We start from the raw sequence: 22,355 nt of genomic DNA, 5'->3' as shown, positions 1-22,355 counted from the left end.
ATCTTTCTCAGTCAATTGGTTTGTTATTGAGTAATATCATAAAAGTTTTAATGATCCAGTAAAGGACCCAGAAAATTGTAACTTGATCAGGGCGTGCAAGATCAGGAGAGTTGCAGCGCCCAGTAAAAAAAAATCATCAAAGCATTTCTTCATCCTCGAGTGAACATATTCATCCAAGAACAAGAGAATCAACATCAAGTGATTGCCAAGCAATCGTTGAGAAGCCAAAAAGAAGCATCCGAGAACCAGCTAGCATCTTAGCACTAGCTAGATTCTCACACATTTGCAAACAGTACTTACCGCCGAAAAACGTTTAATGAAAGACTAGAAAATTGAATACATACGTGGTGATGTCTTTGTCAAGAAACTCTGGTGAGAGTAGGACAATCGACATTTGTAAAAGCTCAACACTTGTTTACGGACAAGGTACTAGCATTGCCAATTAGCATTTAAAATTCTATAGCCAGTCATCACAGATCTATATTTATTTATAGACATTGGGCAAATTGCATCGGTAGCATCGAATCATTGGCATCAACTACAAGTTCAGGAAGCAGGAAGAGAATTGTCTTTCTGTCTATGATGACAAATTAAAACTGAAAAAGAAAGAGGAAGAAATTCCTTCTTAAAGAACATGAAGGGATCAACACCACCAGAGAGCCAAAAATTGAGGCATATCAATTACTTATTGATAGTTGACGCAGTTCAAAGTCGTATTGTTTACTCATATATACAAGCAAATGCATCAACATAATTTACATGAACATGCAATACTCCCTATTTAGGTATTATTCACACCTCATATTCAACCACATCAATATACACCCCCCTTTATTTACCCCTAAGCCAAACCTCAATCAAGAATACAGAAAGTCAGCAAACAAAATAAAGTCATGTATGTGCCCCACAATATGAGCTCAACCTTCAAAATCTGGAAGTGTATATCCTCCTAACTAGAAAACTCACCAGAGTAACTATACTACTAAATTTGAATTTTATTTTTTCTTCAAATTATACATCAGTGACTGTAAAGCCTCTTTTATTTTTACGCTACTCGTCTCCTTCACTTCCTGAGAAGCTTGCTGCAAGCTCTGGAGTCCTCGGCCCATACTAGCAATTGTAGGAACCCAAGGAACAGACTCAGCAACACATTCAATCCTATCTCCATACATAAGAAGCCCTGAGCAAGTAGCCACACTGCATCCAAAAGTAGCCCAAGGTTTAACCCTAAATGTTCCGATATGGCGACGTCTCATTATTTCATAGAATGATGTCCTGATTGCTAGCAAGCTAGTCCTCTCGGCTGAGGCTATCATACTGTGAGCGACCGCGCGAATCTTCTCACCTGATGCTGTGAACTTCAAGGTAGCAGAGGTTTTGGTTCCTCCGCTCGCTACTCCAGGAGCTAAAAGTTTTGATGGACCGAGAATTTTACTTAGACCCATATAAGTTTGCCTTTTTAGGCTTGCTAAACTGAACTTTAAGATAGCTGGAACTTTATAGGTTGTGATCTTGACGACAGTAGAAGCTGGAACAGCTTTTGATAAAGAAGTAGCTCCAATAACTGCAGTTGCTCCTGCACCGACTGCAACCATGGGTTTGTCTGATAATAGCCTCTTTTTTCCAGTGTGTTGTTCCTTCACAATATCATCGTCATCGTCATCGTCATAGTCATCAACATTTTCATTGGAGTAATTACGAGTCAAACATTTACCAGCTAAATCTGCGATCTCTGAAGGCACTGCAGTTGTCCAGTGCTTCCTGAGATCAGCTAATCTAGCAGCATCAACTATTGCCACAATTGGTCCTCCAAATTTGCTTGCTTGGCTCCTAAGGGCTTGTGCAAAGAGAACATGGCATTTCTCATCAGGAGAGAGTTCGGAAAACTCCACCTTGCTTTCTGACTTCCCACTCTCCACTTTGTTTATGGGACAGTGAGCTGCATTATTCAAAGCTATTCTTAGACCTTCGATTGCAATCCGAAAGTTGTGAACTTCAGATAGAAGTTGAGCACCCACTGGTTTTCCTAGGTTGATACTGGCAAGCATTTCTTGAGCAGAAACAAAGGCTTTCCTGATTGCTGGAAGCTCATTAAATATGTCATGGAGATCAGCCAGTAAAGGATAAACAGATTGTGCAAATGGCTGAGGAGCCTCATATGTGCTGTGTATTGATTCGCTTTCAGATTTCTTGGCTTCTACATCTTGAAGCGATAACTTGAGAGAGGGAGTCAATACCTTTACCATTTGGGACTGAAGCGCATCAGTGAGGAAAAACCTGTGAGAGCTTGAAACAGAAGGTTTCACACTTCTAGGGAGAAAGCGTGCTGGCTGTAAATTTAACGCTGAGCTTATATCACCAGTTCCAATGGTGCCTGGAGATTCTGCAGTGTTAGCACTCTCATAAGGTGATTCAAGTAGCAAGAATCGGGACCCAACCTCCTCTGATGCTCGTTTAGCAGCAAAGAAATGACCATACAATCCAATCCCAAAAATTTCTTGCAAAACTTGGCATCCCGCAAATTTATCATACTGATCTTTGTTGATCTTATCGGTTAGACATCTTCTGAGAACGCCAAATGATGAGGTCGGTATATTGTTTACTTGATCATCTTTCAAATTCTTCTCCTCAAGTTGTATTTCATCCAAGGCTGATGAGGCAACCTGAACCACAACTGCTTTAGGCTGAATTTCTTTGATCAGGTATCCAGCATCAATAGCAGACTGCTCGGAGAGGTTTTGTGCAGCCAAAATATAAACTACTACATTTGAATCAGGCTCACGAACAGCGAAAACAAACTGCTTAGTCTGCTCTGGGATTGAAAGCTTACCAACCAGTTGATTTGAGAGTTTCAAATCATCAGACTTGAGAATGGAAAACGGCCAAAAATTCTGCAGGTGCAAGAGAATTGTTGACGCCATGCATAAAACATGATAAACCCCAAGAAAAAAGGCCTATGGAAATTTAGAAATGGTCTGCATGCACCTCAATATCTGCAAAAAGGGTCAGCAGTTAAAAAGAAACCAGATGATTGGAATGTGGTAACATGCAAATACATCATCGAGAATTCAGCAATACATACTGCCATATCAGAAATCAGGAAATGTATATAAAAAACACAATGAACCATGCTGTATATAATGAGACAAGGAAACAAGGCAGTGGTTGAAACACATTTAGGATTGCATTTATGGATCATCTCCGCAAGTCCTTTTTTTCCTCCATCAAACAGATTGCGTTCACCTCTTTTAGAAGCAGTGTTGCACAGATGGTTCAACGTAGATGGTATACCTCTATCTATTATGTACGCGAAAAGTAGATACTTGATGGATATTTATCAGATATACCTATTGTAACAACAACAGCAGAACCTTTATTCCAAAATTTTAGTGTCAGCATCAAATATACCTATGATGTATCCAAAAAATTATATTTGGTACGTATCGGAGATTCATAATAAGTGACTAAGAAGTTAAAAATCTAGAGCAATTCGATTATACTTGTTGACACATTTATATAATTTTTTCCACAATTTCCATCAAGAGGACTTAAGAAAGAATTATGATTTCTCTTGTAACTGTTGATATACATAACTTGAAATCTCATATTATTTGATTTGTTAAGTGTCAACTTTTAGAGAATACCGTTTTACAGTATATGTTATTAACAAGGTTTTAAATGCCGGATGCCGGGTTCTTCTTGGATGGCTAAAATGCATGACGGACAGCGGAAATTGGGGATAATGTTAGGGGATATGTAGTAAATATCGGATGATGTGTATATGTATAATATAATGTCCTAATGCAATCTAAGCATACTTAATAAATTTTATAGTCTAAACATACAAAAATGTAAATAACATACCAATTTAATAGCATAAAACAAATCAACATTTCAACTCAAATATCTAGCATATTCCAATTTTTCAATTCAAATATCTAACTAATATCTAACTTTAATCAAAAGTCAAAAAATTAATAAAAATGAGACTGAGATGGAGAGAGATTGAGATGGAGGACAGAGAGTGAGAGAGATGGGGGGGGGGGGTGGACTGAAGGGGTGTTGTGAAGGGAGGGAGTGGGGGAGATGAAGAGAGAGGGAAAAGGAACAGAGGCACATGTGCAACAGTCTTGAGAGAAGAGAGGCTGAAGCTCTACCTCAAAGCCCTAGTTGTTACAACCAACATGTGGCACATCTTGGAGAGAAGAGAGGCACAAAGCCCTAGTTTTCGACACAGGGAGATTAATGCTCCATGATTAGACCAAACATTAATTTTAACGATTATCACTTCCATGTCTACAAATCAATCCTCCATGATTAGACCAAACATTAGTTTTAACGATTATCAAGCTCTTGTACCTCCTCTGAGATTAATCAGAATTCCAGGTCAAACACAGCCAGCATAATCAGAGTCAATAAAAGAAAAGCAAACAAGGGAAGATGATAAAGTAGAGAAGGAAAAAAACCACCAGTGCCAAACACATGCCGGGGAGGAAGGGAGGAGGAGAGGGAGGGTCAGTAACATTCTGTAGGGAGAGCATGGCAAAGAATAGAATGTCCTACTTTAAGATTTTCAACTCAGATCATCAGTGAAGATACAATCCTATTATGAAAACACTTCAAAAACAAGAGTTTGCATCTCAAGTGTTTCTGCAAGACTGCAACTTTTAAACATATCTCAGGCTTGGAAACCACCAGTGCCAAACACATGCCGGGGAGGAAGGGAGGAGGAGAGGGAGGGTCAGTAACGTTCTGTAGAGAGAGCATGGCAAAGAATAGAATGTCCTACTTTAAGATTTTCAACTCTGATCATCAGTGAAGATACAAGATACAATCCTATTATGAAAACACTTCAAAAACAAGAGTTTGCATCTCAAGTGTTTCTGCAACTTTTAAACATATCTCAGGCTTGGAAATGAAATTATGCATCTTTTTCCTTACATATTAGGGATTCATATGCAATACTATCAAGTATCAATAACAATGCATACCAATGGTTGATTATGTAATAAGTATAATAAATATGGACATTCTTCAACATAGAATTTCTAATGTGTTAGCCAGTAAGCTAGTCTATAATACAAAGAAGAGAAGCAAAAATCAATTATCTTACAAGCCTCACAAGAACCATGTATAAACAATATGCTGTAACCAAATTTATAAAAAAGAACGCTAACAATTCTTCATTACTTATCACTAGTCTTCTTAGCTCATAAATTGGGTGAGCACAAAATTCGTAAGACATTTTTAAGTTCCTTTAATTTGTGGATTATGAATGATGAACCAATTGAAACTGCATGTTGTGGGTGATGAACAAGTGTGTTTGGTAATCAAGGTGATTTTCTTGTTGTGTTTTTGTAGAAAAACACCATGTCATGGTGTTTTTTTTTCAAAAGTGTTTTGAAAACACCATTTTGAAAGTTATTGGTAAAACTAGTTTAACCATTTATATAGCATATGATACCAATCAACAACCACTAGTCACACCCAACCGCTTAACCTTACTCTCACCCGTTGCCGCTCCCCACCACTAGCCACCTGTCGGCCGTCAGTCGTCACAGCAACCATGGCCCGCGAGCCGACCACTCGGCCGGCCGGCGGACGGGCGGCGATGACCAACCACCATTCGGGAGCTTTTTTCAATGTCTATAATTCAAAAAAATTTAAAAAACTTCTAATATACCACCACCATCATGAAACAATGATGAATAATTGTTCAACATGTTCTAATGACATTGATAATATATATGCATTAGGCTCAAAATGTATTTTAGTGACATTACAATATAATATACATCAATTTCAAAACACATCTTGATATTACCCACCACGATTATGCTATAAATCTTTTAACATGATTTAGAACACCTTTCTCTCCTTATCATCTAACTTACTTTTAAAAATGTTTATAATGTTTAAGTAGCACATAACTACTGGTAGTATACATCATGCACAAGAAACATGACAAGTAGCATATAATTACTGAATGTTTGGTCCCCTTCCAAAAACATGAAATGTTTGGTCCCCTTCCAAAAACATGACAAGAAACCATTCAGGATGAAGTTTGCATATGATTCCTGTTTAATATTGTCTACGCATGAGCTGAAGTTCCTAATTTTTTTTTTTGGGTCTTAAAATCGACCCAACTGATTGAAGCTTCGTTTGCTCATTTTGCTGGTGATAAAAGAAAACAGCCAGGTCCAGATTCTTACATAGTTTACATCGATGGTGTATTTGATCTGTTCCATGCTGGGCATGTGGAGGTAAAGCTGTGCAGCCTGTGCTAGTTTCTATATTTAATAGCATACAAATCATTTTGCGTTGCCATTTAAAGTTAGGTATATACTCACCCATGGATCATATCTTCATATTTTTCTTAGTTGCTTGATCTAGATTATGATGTATCCATTTCCAGGTTGTCTACGAAGTAGAACAAGCAATTTGAAAACCTTGAAGTGGCATTCAGCAGAAACCACAGACAACTAATATTATATCTAGTTGGAGCAGTTAAAGAGCTCATGTCTACATTTATTTGCTCACTTGTATCCGTCATGGTCAAGAATTCATTAAGAAAAAGCTCACGTCTTGTTTAAAAACAGAAAGCCTAGAAAATTTCTGATTGTATCTTCATACAAAAATTGAAAGTAAAAAGAAACTTGAATAACTATCAGTGTTGTAAAAAACGGCCTGGGCGGCCGCTTAGGCGCCCGCCTAGGCGGAGGCGGTGCCCAGGCCGTGCAAAAGAGCCCTGAGCGGCCACATTTAGGCGCTGGGAGCGCCTAGGCGGCCGCCCAGGGCTAAGCGGGCCGCTTAAGCGGCCCACCGCACAATTTAAAAAAAAAAACGTTAGGGCTCTGTTCAAACCCTCACCCGAAACCCACTCACCCAAACCCGAAACCCACATAAAGCCTCCTAAACCCTAATCGTACTCACCAGACGTCGTCAGAAGTCCCAGATCTCGAGCTCATCTTCGATCCTGCTGGGAGCTCTCGTCTTTGAGCTTGGGAGCTCGTCGTCGAACTTGGGAGTTCGAGCTCAAGTTCTGAGCTCGTCTTCTTCATCTTGGGAGCTCTTCTTCGAGCTCAAGTTCTGAGCTCGTCTTCTTCAACTTGGGAGCTCTTCTTCGAGCTCAAGTTCTGAGATCGACTTCGAGCTCAAGTTCTGAGCTCGTCTTCAAGCTGGGAGCTCCGAGCTCGTTGTTCTCATCTTCAGCTTCTCTCTCGTCCTCGTTCTCAACTTCGGAGCTCAACTTCGGAGGTCGTCTTCACCGTGGGATCTCGTCTTCTCCGAGATCGTCTTTGAGCTCAACTTCAGAGGTCGTCTTCACCGTGGGATCTCGTCTTCGAGCTCGTCGTTCTCATCTCCAGCCTCTCTCTCGTCCTCGTTCTCAGATTTTTGTCCTCTGTAAGTAAAAAATTTCTTTAGATTTGGTTCCCTTAGATTTTCTTTCGATAGAAGCTTGGAAAAATATCGTTCTCATCTCCAGTCGTTCATTCTACAGTAAAATTATTATGATTTTCTTTCGATAGAAGCTTGGAAATTGCAGTAAACTAAACTAAAGACTAAAGTATTAATATGATTTTGGACAATTGGACTTGTGGGGAGTTTTCCTTCTTGTGGATTTAGGAAAGAAAAAATGCTGTGGATTTAGGAAAGAAAAAATGTAACATATTTATTTATCTTCAAGTATCACAATTAAATAAAAATAGAAAAAAGAAAAAAACGTCCAGAAAACCGCTTAGGCGCCCGCCTAGACGTCTAAGTGCTGGGCGTTAAGTCCGACGCCTAGGAGCATCCAGCGTTTAATGTAACATTGTAACTATGTAGCCAAATCAAACAGAGAAGTTCAAATTCACTAGAAATATCTCCATTCTTAGAACCTGGTTGTATGCTGCTTTTATACTTGCTAATTTCTGACTTCTGTTTAATTTCACTCGACAAGTAAATCTTTAGCAAAAAAACAAAAAAAGTTTCATATTAATCCCCCATAAATTCTAATGATAATAATTACAATGAAATTTTACCGTGGGTTGGGGGGAGAAAAAGCCACGGGAACTCAAAACACATTTTAGGTGTTTTGAGAAAAACGTTTAATTTTGAGCTTTTTAACGGGTCAGGTCAAAAAAACACCTCATTTACCAAAGACGTTTCATTTTTTTTTTTGAAATAAAAACGGGAAAAACGCCCCCGTTACCAAACACTCCTAAGTTAAAAATTTGATCCATTTCTATTTGACCATGAAATATTGATCAAACTGTCCATCATGATCTTCTTGGCTTGCGTAGTCAACAATAATACCTCCATATGCCACAAGAAACAATCTTTTATCTTTTTTTTAATCGCTTTAGCTATGTAAAGATTTCAAATTGGACTTAAAGAAGTGGATTAAAAAGTTTAATGTTTCGTAATACTATACGATTTCTTTGCTAAAATTGGACAAAAAGATATTTATTAAAACTAAATTTTCTCATTTGCAGCAAGAGAGGAACTCACACAAGAAATTACATGTAAACTACACAAAAATATAAAATTTTAACAGATATCAAAATATCAATTCCATTCCTAACTAGATGGTAACTGAAAAACCCTAAACAACCCTAAATGCGCAAAACCTCAGTAACTCATAATTTTTTTTTTCAATTTGAACCTCTCAGCGAAGAGTAGATGAGAGTTTTCTCGAGCTCTCTTCGTCGTCGCTACGCGATCATCGAGCTCTCTTGATTCTGGGGTTAGACGCGAGACGAGAGAGAAGAAGATGAGTCGAGAAGTTCACGAAGTTTTTAGGAAGTTTAAGTTTTGAGTTAGCAACTAGACCCAAGTTCAAAACGACCATTGCTACTTTCCGGCCCAATTTCAGCCCAAGGCTATCTTGATTTTCTTTTTTTTTCCCTTTTTTGTCAAACAGTTAACTCTGGTCAAGACCTTCAATAACTCTAGGAATCTTATTAGAAGCTTCCCTATACGAATGATGTGGTTTACATCATATATAGAAAAACAATTATTCGTAAACTAACTTTCTAATCACATGTGAACCGTATAGAATTTTGCTCAATCTTTTAGGTGTCATTGTTTCTTTTTTTTGTTTTTTTATGGATTTGGGTATCATTGCTAAACTATACAAAGTTGGGGGTATAAGAATACTTAGTGATATCTAATCTATGATTAACTAGTTTCTATTATTGCGAAGAAATACTTCTAAAATCTTACATACCCAAGAATGTATATGAAATCTAAAGAAAACTACATGCGGCAACTACAAAATCAACAATACTTAGTGGATCAGAAATGTTGGACAATTAAGAAACAACATAAATAAAGTATTGGCTTTGTAGAAATGAGGATGTTAAGATTATTTTTGTAGATGTATAATGGACGTATACTACAAATAGGACAAAATGAATACATTCATTGGAGATGAGGTTCCTCCTACCAGGAAAATAAAATAAAAAATATAATTGGATGATTAAGATCATTTCATGACGTAATAAGGAGGTAGCTAAATAGATTTTTAATATTATAACAGCAATGCTTTGGTACTCCGAAAATAGCTATTTTTAAATAATAGAAAATAAAATATTGCTGAAAAATAAAAAGGGGTAATTTTGTCTTTGCCATTTTAATGTATTTTTTATTTCCTATTTTTTTCTTTTCCAAAACAGTTTCTTTTGCTCACATTCTCCTCCATTCTTTAGCAGTTCAACTCCTCTCAAGTCTAGCTCAAAATCTTAGAGTTCTTCCATTAAAAAAAATCTTGCACTTCTTAAGTTTTAAAGATGGAAGCTTTGGTTCTCTAAACTATGAACCCAAACTAAAATTAATTCTGTTAACAAATAAATACTTGAGTTTTCTTTTCCAAAAATATTTTTTTGGAGGAGTTGGGGGGTGGCGAGGGGGAGGGAGATCTCATTTGGTACCTAAAATCTTTCTTCAATGACAAAGATCACAAATACTCTCTTGACCCATGAGACCCATTGAAATAAATCTACTGGAAGAGCACGATGCAACCGTAAATGGAGGATTGGATTAATAATTGGATAAATGGAGAAATTATACCCCACATTCCAACAACAAAAGGAGAGAGAAACGTTATTGATTAAATAGAAGAGTAAAATAGAGTTCAGCCATACCAGGCAACAAATAATTCGAGAGGAAGAAGACGATGTGATGCGAAACAATGTGATGCAGGTATGAAGATTAACAACAGCAATGCTTCGCCAAATCAGCGATCGATCTAGGCAGGAAGCTCAAGAATAAAGTGTAGCTTTCGATGGGTTTTAAGCAAAAGTTGCAATGTACTAAGTTCAAATCTTTGTAAATGATCCAGAAAATAAATGTAATGATTCGTTCTCTCAATACAGTTCAAATTGTAATATTTAGATAAGCAAAAGTACTTGGCAACAGATTCGCTTGCTCACTTAATCAAACTGAATACAGCACAAATACGATCGATAATAATATTGATAGCAACATGCAAGCAATAGCAGTTCCGTAAATAATTGGGCGAAAGAAAGTTGGACCTTCGTCGGGTTGAACTGGTTCGACGAGAGGCTCCTCCGGAGGTGGTTCGTATACGCCAAAAATGAGGGGTGGAAGCTCTCCACCGAGGGCGGCGTAATTCGGATGGAGCGGTGTATCTGGATGGAAACGCCGATGCCACGAACTGATTCCCAAGCTACTCTCTATGCTGTCAACGATCTGATGAGTCACACGCTCAACGTACTCGGGCATGCTCTCGAATGACTGATAATCAAACCACGGGGAAAGCTGTAAATCTGCGATGTCGGTCTCTGGATCTAGCACGATTCCATCATCAGCATCAGGATCAGCCATGCACCATCAATTGCAAAGTCAGGAATCAAGTGGGTTGAATCTGACTCAACTAGCTTCAACAACTGGGTCAAGTGGGTCTGGTCCACACTTGACTGAGGAGAAAACGGCGGCGTTGGTGGCGGGGTCTGTGAGAGGGGAATCGGGGAGAGGGTGGAGCGGCGAGAACGAGGGGAGGGGGTGGTTCGGGCGAACTGGGGATGGGGTTGCTGTTGAGGGGAAGTCGGCTCTGGTGGCTGAGGGCGGGGATGTTTGACTGCTGATTGGGGCGGCGGCCGTTTGGGGGATGGCGGTGGTTGCTCTGCGTAGAGTGGGGGAGGATGAGGTCTGATGGGGGTTTGGTTGAAGAAGGGGGGAAGGAGGGATGCTGGATTCGTTGGGTTGAAGAAGGGGCTGGAGGTTGAAGACGATGAACAGTGGCGATTTCTTTTTTATGCTCTTTTTTCTTTTAATTTCTGCAGGGAAGAAAACGAGATTACTGCTAGGGTTTCACACCACAATCAAGCAAGATAATTTTCGTTTTTATTTCTTCAATTCCTTCTTCTGATTACAGCAATTTCTTTTAAAGAGAACGATTACAGTTTTGGAAATCTCACAGAATCTCTCTCAAAATATCAGAAAATTAAAACTAACTACTTGCCAAATCTAAACTATAATTTGAAATTCAAAATCAAATTCGAAATTCAAAATGCAACAAAAATAGGGACCTTAATCAATCAATCTCAGCTACTAAATCTGTCATCAATCAGAACCAGATGATAGGAATCTGGTGCACAGCTGGCGCGCGACGTCTCCTACGTTGGTAGACACGGCGAAAATCCCGTGTATGCTCCTGGATGTCCGATGTCCCCATCATTCTCCCCGGGTGGGAGAGAACTCGACCCTGTCGAGTGTAAATCAGAACGGCTGTCATACTGCTCAAGAAGATCTGGATCCAGCCTCTGCAAGTCATCCCTATCGAGCCAGGTGTCATCTGACTCAGGTCGTCCTTTCCAACGTACCAAATACCTGCGGATACCACCATTGCTAGTAGAAACAATGTTATCATCAATAATAGTATCAATGTCGTGTGCTGTATATGTGGGTGATATCTGGGGAAGTGGAGGTAAAGGGGAGCTCTCAGAAATAGGCTCAGGGGTAGGCTCATCAACCAGTGGGTTGTCAGGGTTAAAATGTGAGCCTTTGTACTCTACTAAATCCTCAATATTAAAAGTCGAACCAATATTAAAACCTTCGGGAAGGTCGAGAACATAAGCATTATCATTAATTTTCTTGAGAAATTTAAAAGGTCCTGCACTTCGCGCATACAACTTTTTAACAGTTCCCGGAGGAAACCGTTCCGGACGTATCCGAACCATCACATAATCACCAACATTAAATTCTTTAAACTTCCTTCTTAGATCTGCTCGTATTTTATAGTTAGCATTGTTGTCATTGATCTTCTTACTGATGTCTTTATGCAAGTCATGAATGCGAGATGCAAATGCAGATGCTGACTCAGATACTCTATGATGTGCAGACACGGGGACAAGATCTATAGGCTGTCTAGGTTTGTAACCATACACGACTTCAGCTGGACTGACACCTGTAGACCTATTAACAGAGTTATTATAAGCAAATTCAGCAGTAGGCAAATGTTGATCCCAACTCCTAAGATTCTCGCCAACTAGCGATCTTAATAGGTTACCTAAGCTCCGATTGACTACCTCAGTTTGACCGTCAGTCTGGGGATGAAAGGCCGTAGAGAATTGAAGTTTAGTTCCCATTTTGTGCCAAAGGGTTTTCCAGAAATAACTTGTAAATTTAACATCCCTATCTGACACGATTGTTTTCGGAAGCCCGTGCAGTTTAACAACTTCGTTGAAGTATAGCTTGGCAACATGAGAGGCGTCGGAAGTTTTGAAACATGGTATGAAGTGGGCCATTTTGGAGAAGCGGTCCACAACAACAAAGATAGAATCGTGTTTTCTAATCGTTTTCGGGAGTCCTAACACGAAATCCATACTAACATCCTGCCATGGACAATTTGGCACAGGGAGAGGAGTGTACAAACCAGTGTTCTGTTTACGTTGTTTTGCCAATTGGCAGATGTGACATCTACTCACTAGTCTAACAACGTCTCGTTTCATGCTTGGCCAATAGAAGCGACTTTCCACTGCCTCGACAGTCTTGTTATTTCCAAAATGTCCTGCAAGGCCTCCAGCGTGTAGTTCCCAAATTAAGAATTCTCTCAGGGAGGTGTCAGGAATACACAACTTGCGAAAATGGAAAAGATATCCATCCTTCAGGAGAAAACCATCAATTTCACAGATCACTCCATCATTTAGCAAAGTATAAACTTCGCCAAAATCAGGGCACGATTCATATTGGTCTTTGACTTTCTCAAAACCGATTACTTCCGCACTCATAGTGGAGAGGAGGTGCATGCGACGACTGAGTGCGTCGGCGGCTTTATTTTCTACTCCCGCTTTATGTTTGATCGTGTAGGTATAATCCTGGAGGAACTCAACCCAACGACCATGTCTAGCGTTCAATTTCTTTTGGGAGTGAATATATCGAAGAGCTTCGTGGTCAGAATATATGACGAATTCTTGTGGGAGCAGATAGTGACGCCAGTGTCGAAGAGATTGTATCACCGCATAGAACTCTTTATCATAAGTGGAATAACGTTGCCTAGTGTCATTAAGCTTCTCACTGAAGTAAGCAACGGGATGTCCTTCTTGAGATAGGACTCCACCTATTCCAATACCAGAGGCATCACACGCAATTTCGAAGACTTTAGAAAAATCGGGCAGGCGCATAACAGGAGCCTGCAACATCCTTTGCTTGATCTCTTCAAATGCCTTGGTAGCAGCTTTTGACCACTCGAACTCACCTTTCTTCAAGCAATCGGTAATAGGGGCCATGATGGTACTAAAGCCCTTGATAAACCGACGATAAAAAGTAGCGAGTCCGTGAAAACTTCGAACGTCTCTAATGTTCTTGGGCTCGGGCCATTCTTCGATAGCTCTGACTTTTTCAGGGTCAGCGGATACTCCTTCAGACAAGACCACGAATCCTAGAAAAATGACTTGCTGTGTAAGAAAAGTACATTTCTTAGGATTAGCATAAAGTTGCTCTTTTCTCAACACGGCACAGACTTGACGCAGATGGTCCACGTGCTGCTCACGAGAGTTACTGTAAATAAGGATATCGTCGAAGTACACAACCAAAAATTTTCCCGTGAAGGGGCGAAGTACTTGAGTCATCACTCTCATAAAAGTGCTCGGAGCGTTAGTCAACCCAAAGGGCATGACCATCCATTCGTACAATCCATCTTTGGTCTTAAAAGCGGTCTTCCATTCATCACCGGGACGGATGCGAATCTGATGGTAGCCACTCTTAAGATCAATCTTAGAGAAGATGGTGGCTCCAGACATTAAGTCAAGCATGTCATCCAACCGGGGAATGGGGAAACGGTATTTCACCGTGATCTTGTTAATCGCACGGCTATCCACACACATACGCCATGTTCTGTCTTTCTTTGGCGTCAATAATGCGGGAACCGCACAAGGGCTCATGCTTTCTTTCACAAAGCCCTTCTTCAACAATTCATCAACTTGCCTTTTCAACTCTGCATGCTCATTGGGGTTCATCCGATAGTGAGGCAAATTGGGAAGGGATGCTCCCGGGACTAAATCAATTGCGTGTTGGATATCACGCATCGGGGGTAATTGGTCCGGGAGGTCTTCAGGGAAGACGTCAGAAAATTCGTCCAACACAGTAGCGACTTCTGGGGGAACCACGTTAGAAATATCCTTCGGAGCTTCTCTAGCGGCGAGGGCGAAAATAGGAGCTCCGTTGGCCAGTTCACGATCAATTTCTTTGGCTCCAATCAGGTTAACACCTTGGGAAGATTTATTTGGGTCGGTCTTCTTGTCAGTTCCTTTTGGTTGAACCGGAAGGATCTTGACCTTCTTCCCGTCGTGTTCGAACAATAACATGTTGGATCGCCCGAAGATGTGAACGTCGTTATCAAATAACCAGGGCCTTCCAAGAATAACTTGACCCACATCCATTTTCAAAACATCGCACCAAACTTTGTCCTTATAAATGGCAAATTGAAGAGGGACTAGGCATCTCTCTTGGACATTGAGTGCAGTGTCGTTAACCTATGATACCTTGTATGGATTAGGATGGGGCACAACCTTAAGACCAAGCTTAGCGATCACAGCTGAGGAGACCGCGTTAATGCAACTTCCACTGTCCACGATCACTTTACAATTTTTATCACCAATCTTTGTGAACGTATGAAAAATGGAAGTACGTCTCCAATCATCAACAGCCTTAGGTTGAGAGATGGCGCATCTGACAACTGATACAGTAGAAGTTTCAATTTGTCTAAGACAACTCAAGATAGTATCATCAGCATCATCCTCGAAATCATCAGTATCATCGTCAATTTGATGGACAAACTCGTCACATCGATGATAACCTTGTGACGGGTCGGACAGTTCGCAGAAACATGCCCATACCCTTGGCATTTGTAGCACTTGACGTGAGCGCCAATCTTGGAGAAATCTCTCTCCGGCTCCTTGCCTTTGGAATCGACTTTAGACTGGGAAGAACTAGGGTTAGATCGACTCGGAGGATGACTAGAAGTGGCACGGGAAGGTTGGGAAGAATGATTTCTATAATCCTGACTCCTATAAGATTGATGGGATTTTGATTCATCTAGATCCTGAACTAACGCGTAAGCTTTTTCAAGGGTGTCTACTCCCCGAGCAAAGAGTTCGGTTTGCAGATCATTTCTCAATCCAGCTCTAAACTTCGACAAGACTTTCATTGGCGCCTCTTGTTCAATAGTGTTGCATCGAGTGAACAGTTCATCAAATTGTGCGACGTAGTCTTTCGCAGATTTGGTTCCTTGAGTGAGGCGATGCCACTTATCTAACAACCGATGATAAAATGATGGCGGAAGGTATTTCTGTTTAAGTTCGTTGGTCATTTCTCGCCAAGTTGTAATCGGTAACTCACCTCTAATGTGCCTCAACGTTTCGAGGTTGGTCCAATATTGGCAAGCAGGTCCGGTAAGTTTCATAGCGGCGAATTTGACCTTTCGGGGTTCCGTCAGGGCGTACCAATCAAAATAACGATCCATGCTCTTCAGCCAGTCCAAGTAAGCTTGTGGGTCGAGCTTGCCGTCAAAGGTAGGGGCGTTGATCTTAATACTCCTCAGGTATTGCGCATCCGGATCAGGTACCAGTTGATGTGGGGGTCGCTGAACGAAGTTTCCATAGCCTTGACCTTGCAGCGGTTGGGCGATATGTTGATAACCTTGATCTTGCAGCGACGGGGTTGCAACACGTGTTTCCTCGATCCTAGTGATCCTTTTATTGGTAGCTCTACTCTCTTGGGCTAAGTTACCTACCGCTCCTGCTAGCTCAGCGATTTGTTTAAGAATTTCGGCGAACTCGGGATTTGCACTGCCTGACATGCTGGACTCACTAATTGGCTCACTAGACTCTCCTAATCGATAGTGTAGACCCGTGCGAGTGGGCATGCGCTAACAACTAGTTGATATGAATGGGTGCACAAAATTAAATGAGATGACCTTTTTTTTTAAATAAAGACTCAACAAATTTCCTAACCTAGAACCAGGTGCTCTGATACCAAAAATGATGCGAAACAATGTAATGCAGGTATGAAGATTAACAACAGCAATGCTTCGCCAAATCAGCGATCGATCTAGGCAGGAAGCTCAAGAATAAAGTGTAGCTTTCGATAGGTTTTAAGCAAAAGTTGCAATGTACTAAGTTCAAATCTTTGTAAATGATCCAGAAAATAAATGTAATGATTCGTTCTCTCAATACAGTTCAAATTGTAATATTTAGATAAGTAAAAGTACTTAGCAACAGATTCGCTCGCTCACTTAATCAAACTGAATACAGCACAAATACGATCGATAATAATATTGATAGCAACATGCAAGCAATAGCAGTTCCGTAAATAATTGGGCGAAAGAAAGTTGGACCTTCGTCGGGTTGAACTGGTTCGACGGGAGGCTCCTCCGGAGGTGGTTCGTATACGCCAAAAATGAGGGGTGAAAGCTCTCCACCGAGGGCGGCGTAATTCGGATGGAGCGGTGTATCTGGATGGAAACGCCGATGCCATGAACTGATTCCCAAGCTACTCTCTATGTTGTCAACGATCTGATGAGTCACACGCTCAACGTACTCGGGCACGTTCTCGAATGACTGATAATCAAACCACGGGGAAAGCTGTAAATCTGCGATGCCGGTCTCTGGATCTAGCACGATTCCATCATCAGCATCAGGATCAGCCATGCACCATCAATTGCAAAGTCAGGAATCAAGTGGGTTGAATCTGACTCAACTAGCTTCAACAACTCCGGATTGGGTCAAGTGGGTGGCGACGGTGAGGGCTTCAGAGGAAGGAGAAAACGGCGGCGTTGGTGGCGGGGTCTGTGAGAGGGGAATCGGGGAGAGGGTGGAGCGGCGAGAACGAGGGGAGGGGGTGGTTCGGGCGAACTGGGGATGGGGTTGCTGTTGAGGGGAAGTCGGCTCTGGTGGCTGAGGGCGGGGATGTTTGACTGCTGATTGGGGCGGCGGCCGTTTGGGGGATGGCGGTGGTTGCTCTGCGTAGAGTGGGGGAGGATGAGGTCTGATGGGGGTTTGGTTGAAGAAGGGGGGAAGGAGGGATGCTGGATTCGTTGGGTTGAAGAAGGGGTTGGAGGTTGAAGACGATGAACAGTGGCGATTTCTTTTTTATGCTCTTTTTCTTTTAATTTCTACAGGGAAGAAAACGAGATTACTGCTAGGGTTTCACACCACAATCAAGCAAGATAATTTTCATTTTTATTCTTCAATTCCTTCTTCTGATTACAGCAATTTCTTTTAAAGAGAACGATTACAGTTTTGGAAATCTCACAGAATCTCTCTCAAAATATCAGAAAATTAAAACTAACTACTTGCCAAATCTAAACCATAATTTGAAATTCAAAATCAAATTCAAAATTCAAAATGCAACAAAAATAGGGACCCTAATCAATCAATCTCAGCTACTAAATCTGTCATCAATCAGAACCAGATGATAGGAATCTGATGCACAGCTAGCGCGCGATGTCTCCTACGTTGGTAGACACGACGAAAATCCCGTGTATGCTCCTGGATGTCCGCATCACGATGACAAAAATAAGTTTGTTGTGGCCCAAATAAATTGACCCTAAAGTTCACTATAATTACTCTTATTTGACAACGGAGCTATATTTTACGTGAGTGGGGCCCAATGTGAAATTGTGTGAGCTAAAACTATGAAACTATTACAATATTTGTCATCGTTGTTCCAAAAATTATTTTTTAGAGTATTGAAGTTGTTGGCATATTATAATTAGTGGATGTAAGGAGAATTAGAGGTGGATCTAAGACAAACTCTTTTAGCTTCTTTTATATAATTTTAATTTTTGTAAATAAAAAAATAACTCAATTTATTTTATGTAAGGATTTCTTTTCATATTTGACAAGCAAGGATTGACTCCTACACAATTTTGCCAACATAAACTTATTGTCTGGTCTTAAATTTAGTCTCTCTGGCCATTAGACCAAAATTCTAAAGTTATGGCAGAATCAAAGATTATATTTTTTATATTCTAACAATGCCCCCCGCCCCCTCCCTCCCTCCCTCCCTCCCATGTTGAATGCTTTTTTATGAGCCAAAATCTAAACTCATGCAACAGTATCAATTTTTAAAAATTTTGCTTTAATTTGTGGCCAATGGGGATTTGATCCTGGGTCACTGTTATATCATCTTAAATTAAGTCCATTTGACCATCACAGCAAAACTTTGAAGTTTTGGTGAGGATAGAGGATTATAATTTTTATATTAATTTTAACATCTGGACTGTCAAGTCTCAACTACCGGATACATTCTAACCCAACATGAATAATTTATGCGCATGGGCCCATAGAATTTTTTTTTTTTTTTTTGGGGGGGGATGCCAATTGCATCCACTTAGACTGAGGTGTCTCTTTCACTTGAAGATTTAAGGAATTACAAAAATTCAAATTGAACTCCTAAAACTATGCAACATTTACAAAGCACTCATCTTGGTTCTATTGTTGATGACTAAACATAACAAGTTAAGCCTTACTTTTCTCCAAACTAGTAATGAAGAAACTACAGAGTAATGCTACTGTTTCGAGTTTAAAACATCTATAAAAATTTGTGATCATCATCATTCAGTACAATTTACAGCATATGCAAACTGTATATGCATAGAGAAAGAACTGAGGGGCAGTTTGATTACAAGTTAATAATAGGTCAATATGATAAGTTCGAATAAAACAAATTGGAAATCCCCTTTACGAAAAACACTGCATACACCAAAATCCAGGTGCATGCATGCAGACCAAAATGATAAAACCTCCTCAGTCAATGGGCCAGTTCATCCGTCCTCTAGCCAGAATGAACCACAATCAATCTGACAACCAAGCATGCTATCATTAATTAACGATATAATCCTCCAAGTAATAAATGCAATTGGACCTGCAACCATCTAGTCCACAAACTTTAGCCGAGATCGAGTGATTCCCTTTCTTATGAGTGGATGATCGGGAACATTAATCGTAGTGATCCTAAAAGTCTTGAACAACATCAACCACCAATGGAATGAACCCTCATACTGCATCACAAATATTTTTTTCCTTTATAACACGCAATATCAAGATATTGGTTTTGTTCCATCTCTATTTTGGTCCACTCATCATCTCCGACTCTGCAAATGGCTAGTATCAACTGAGTTGATACAATAGAAACAGTGAAATATCATGTGGCAGATCAGACCAGTCTGCAATATTCTATATTTTACAACTTTGGTGGTTATGTTCAGTACCAGTACCCGTGCAACATAGCATGCCATATAAATATTAGTCACGTATAAATTTATACGGTCACTATCTCCCTGTCCACACATAACAAATCCTCTAATGATTGATAAGAACAATTTTATATGGTTATCGAGCTCCCGTAACCCCTTCTACCTAGTCAAGGCAAGGAGAGGGCGCCCAAAGTGGAAGTAAAAACAAAGGGGGGGGGGGGGAAGAAAATTTAGAAAACACATGTGCAGGAGCAGGACCAAACAAAGTCGATATAGAAAAGAATAACTTGCCATAGCTATGGCAAGTTCTTATAGCTTCAGGCCTCAATCTAACATCTGTCGGCAACTAGATGATACATGCATCTATGTGTCATTGAAGAATAACTTGCCGCCAAAATCTAGGCATTTTTTCTTGACTCCGTCCGAAATCAAGAGTAAACATAATCCACATGACCTCGCAGAAATATACAACTCATAGAATTATAGACCATCTTCTCGCAGATACACTGGAAATATTAGTTCAGCACAAAGTGCTTCATGTGACATCAAGTGCATGTTTAATTCAAGCATATAAGTTTAAGTTCTCGAAGTATGCTGCCTTCATCTTAGATTCTCATATTTAATAGTTTTTAGTGTTCTCCAATGCTTCCCAACTTTTAATTCAGAACAGACATCTAATTAACAATATGATATTGTAGTTTATTCATGTCTCTGTTTCTGAAAGAATATGACATCGTAGTGTAAATCAGTATAGGACTTTGTCTAGTAAAAGTGTATAAAAGCTATAGTATAATTAGTACAATTCAAATTTAGTGACTTGTGATATTGTCTTCGTAGTACTACGATAATTAGGGTGTGCTTGGTAATCAAGGTGATTTTCTTGTTATGCTTTTGTAGAAAAACACCATGGCATGGTGTTTTTTTTTTCAAAAGTGTTTTGAAAACCAATTTAACTCACACTGAATTCAGTTTCCAACATCAGAATACACTTGATTACTTTCAATCCCAGATGAACTAAATTATGCATAGTACATGAAGAAATCAAAACAATAACAAATGGAACTTACTCATCAAGAGATACATGGATCGCAGGCTCCGCTGCGACGCCTCGATGGGATGGGATCCAACACGTACCTCGCCGCTTTCTTCTTCTGACCCCTCAGTCACTCCTTCGGCCCCGCTGCAACCAAACCGACCTAACTTTGTAAAAATCATCCAAAATCCAAACTAATTTTTGGGATAATTGTGAAAATACACTTACAATTTCCCAAGGAGATGGCGGTTGAAGGTGGGGGCTGGGCGATGAGAGAGGGGAGAGAGAGAGGAGTAGGACTGCAGCTCGACGACAAGTGAAAGAGAAACAAGGGTTAGGGTTTTGATTTGGTTTTTGGTGACGATGAGAGGGTGAGAGCGTAAATGGGAACGCGACTCGGAGGCGACAACGGCGATGAGGAGGCAGCAGTGGTGACGTGGAGGCGGCAGCGGCGACTACTCGNTAACGGGAAGGTGTTTTGAGAGAAGTGATTATTTAGGGGGTCAGGTAAAAAAAAGAGCACATTTACCAAAAACATTTCATTGTTTTTTTGGAAAAAAACGGAAATGGCAAAAACGTCTTGATTATCAAACGCTCCTTTAAGCTGATTTTTGTGTTTTCTTTATTATTCTTCCTTGATTGTATCTTGCTCAATAACGCAATGGAATTGATGCGAAGAGAAAAAGGAAGAGAGAGATAGAACTTAGGGAAAAATGTTTCAAGGCCCCAAAAAAAAAGATCCGGTTGTGGCCCAGATCCAGCAAATAATTCCCTTAGCATTTAGCCCCATAAAATAGTGAAAAATGTGGCCCAGCCCTAAAAACCCATTCATATACATGTATTGAGTGTATTTTGACCAACATACCTAAATTACCCTCATCTCTCTCATAGGAAAACCGGCTAAATGGGTTCCTCCTTTGGCGGCGACCGCTCTCATCGCATTTAAGGCGAAGCGACGGAGGAAAGCGGGGGAAAAAAGCGCGCGCTCCCTCCATTACTGTGCTGCTTCATCAGCTTTTATTATAAATCGGTTAGTTCTAGCTCTCACTCTCTCATTAATGAAATTAGGGTATGTTCTTCAACTGTCAACCATGCTTATGCGGCTGAAATCCCCTCAATTACTCCTCACCTCCTCATAACTGTCCTCTAACTGTCCTCATAACTCTCAACCACCCAATGGCTGACGATGACTTGATTTGCATGGTGTCTTTAGGCGAGAATGACATATTTATGAAGCTAATGTCGACAACAAGCTTTTATGAACTGAAATATGGTGTGGCTGAAAGATTGAAAGTACCTGAAGAATCTTTTTCCTTGATATATAAATCTGAGAGGCACCCCAACCTGAGTTTTTCAGTTGAGAACGAAGATGACCTGAAGTGCATGTTGGAGCACAATCGAAATATTGGTTGTACGGAGATTCATATGCAGGCTGCTGTTAATGTAGAGTGTTCCACGCCAGGGAAGAATCAGAAAGTTATTAGCGAAATGTAAGTAATTAATAAACTCTTTATAACATTGTGCTTAGTGTGATGTAAGCACTGTTATCTTTTGGTCAACTTTCAATCACCCCTCTGGGCTTTAAATCCCTTGAATGTAACCGTATAATTGTCGTCATAA

General features: G+C 40.2%; 1 protein-coding gene across 1 annotated transcript; it reads right to left on the bottom strand.

Moving 5' to 3' along the window:
* Positions 658-21,191, bottom strand: LOC109837591. Its single transcript, XM_020405904.1, has 3 exons — positions 20,964-21,191; positions 20,770-20,882; positions 658-2,993 (listed from the first exon to the last, which is right to left on the bottom strand). Exon 3 carries the CDS (start codon positions 2,919-2,921, stop codon positions 996-998), a length of 1,926 nt encoding a protein of 641 aa, XP_020261493.1. The 5' UTR covers positions 2,922-2,993; positions 20,770-20,882; positions 20,964-21,191; the 3' UTR covers positions 658-995.

The sequence above is a fragment of the Asparagus officinalis genome, chromosome 4 (assembly GCF_001876935.1).
Source record: "Asparagus officinalis chromosome 4, Aspof.V1, whole genome shotgun sequence".
Lineage (NCBI taxonomy): Eukaryota > Viridiplantae > Streptophyta > Magnoliopsida > Asparagales > Asparagaceae > Asparagus > Asparagus officinalis.
Note: the sequence above shows the minus strand (reverse complement) of the source record. Positions and strands in the feature narration are given on the sequence as shown.

Coding starts and splice junctions, on each gene's coding strand:
- LOC109837591 (XM_020405904.1), bottom strand. CDS start 2,921: ATGGCGTCAACAATTCTCTTGCACCTGCAGAATTTTTGGCCGTTTTCC.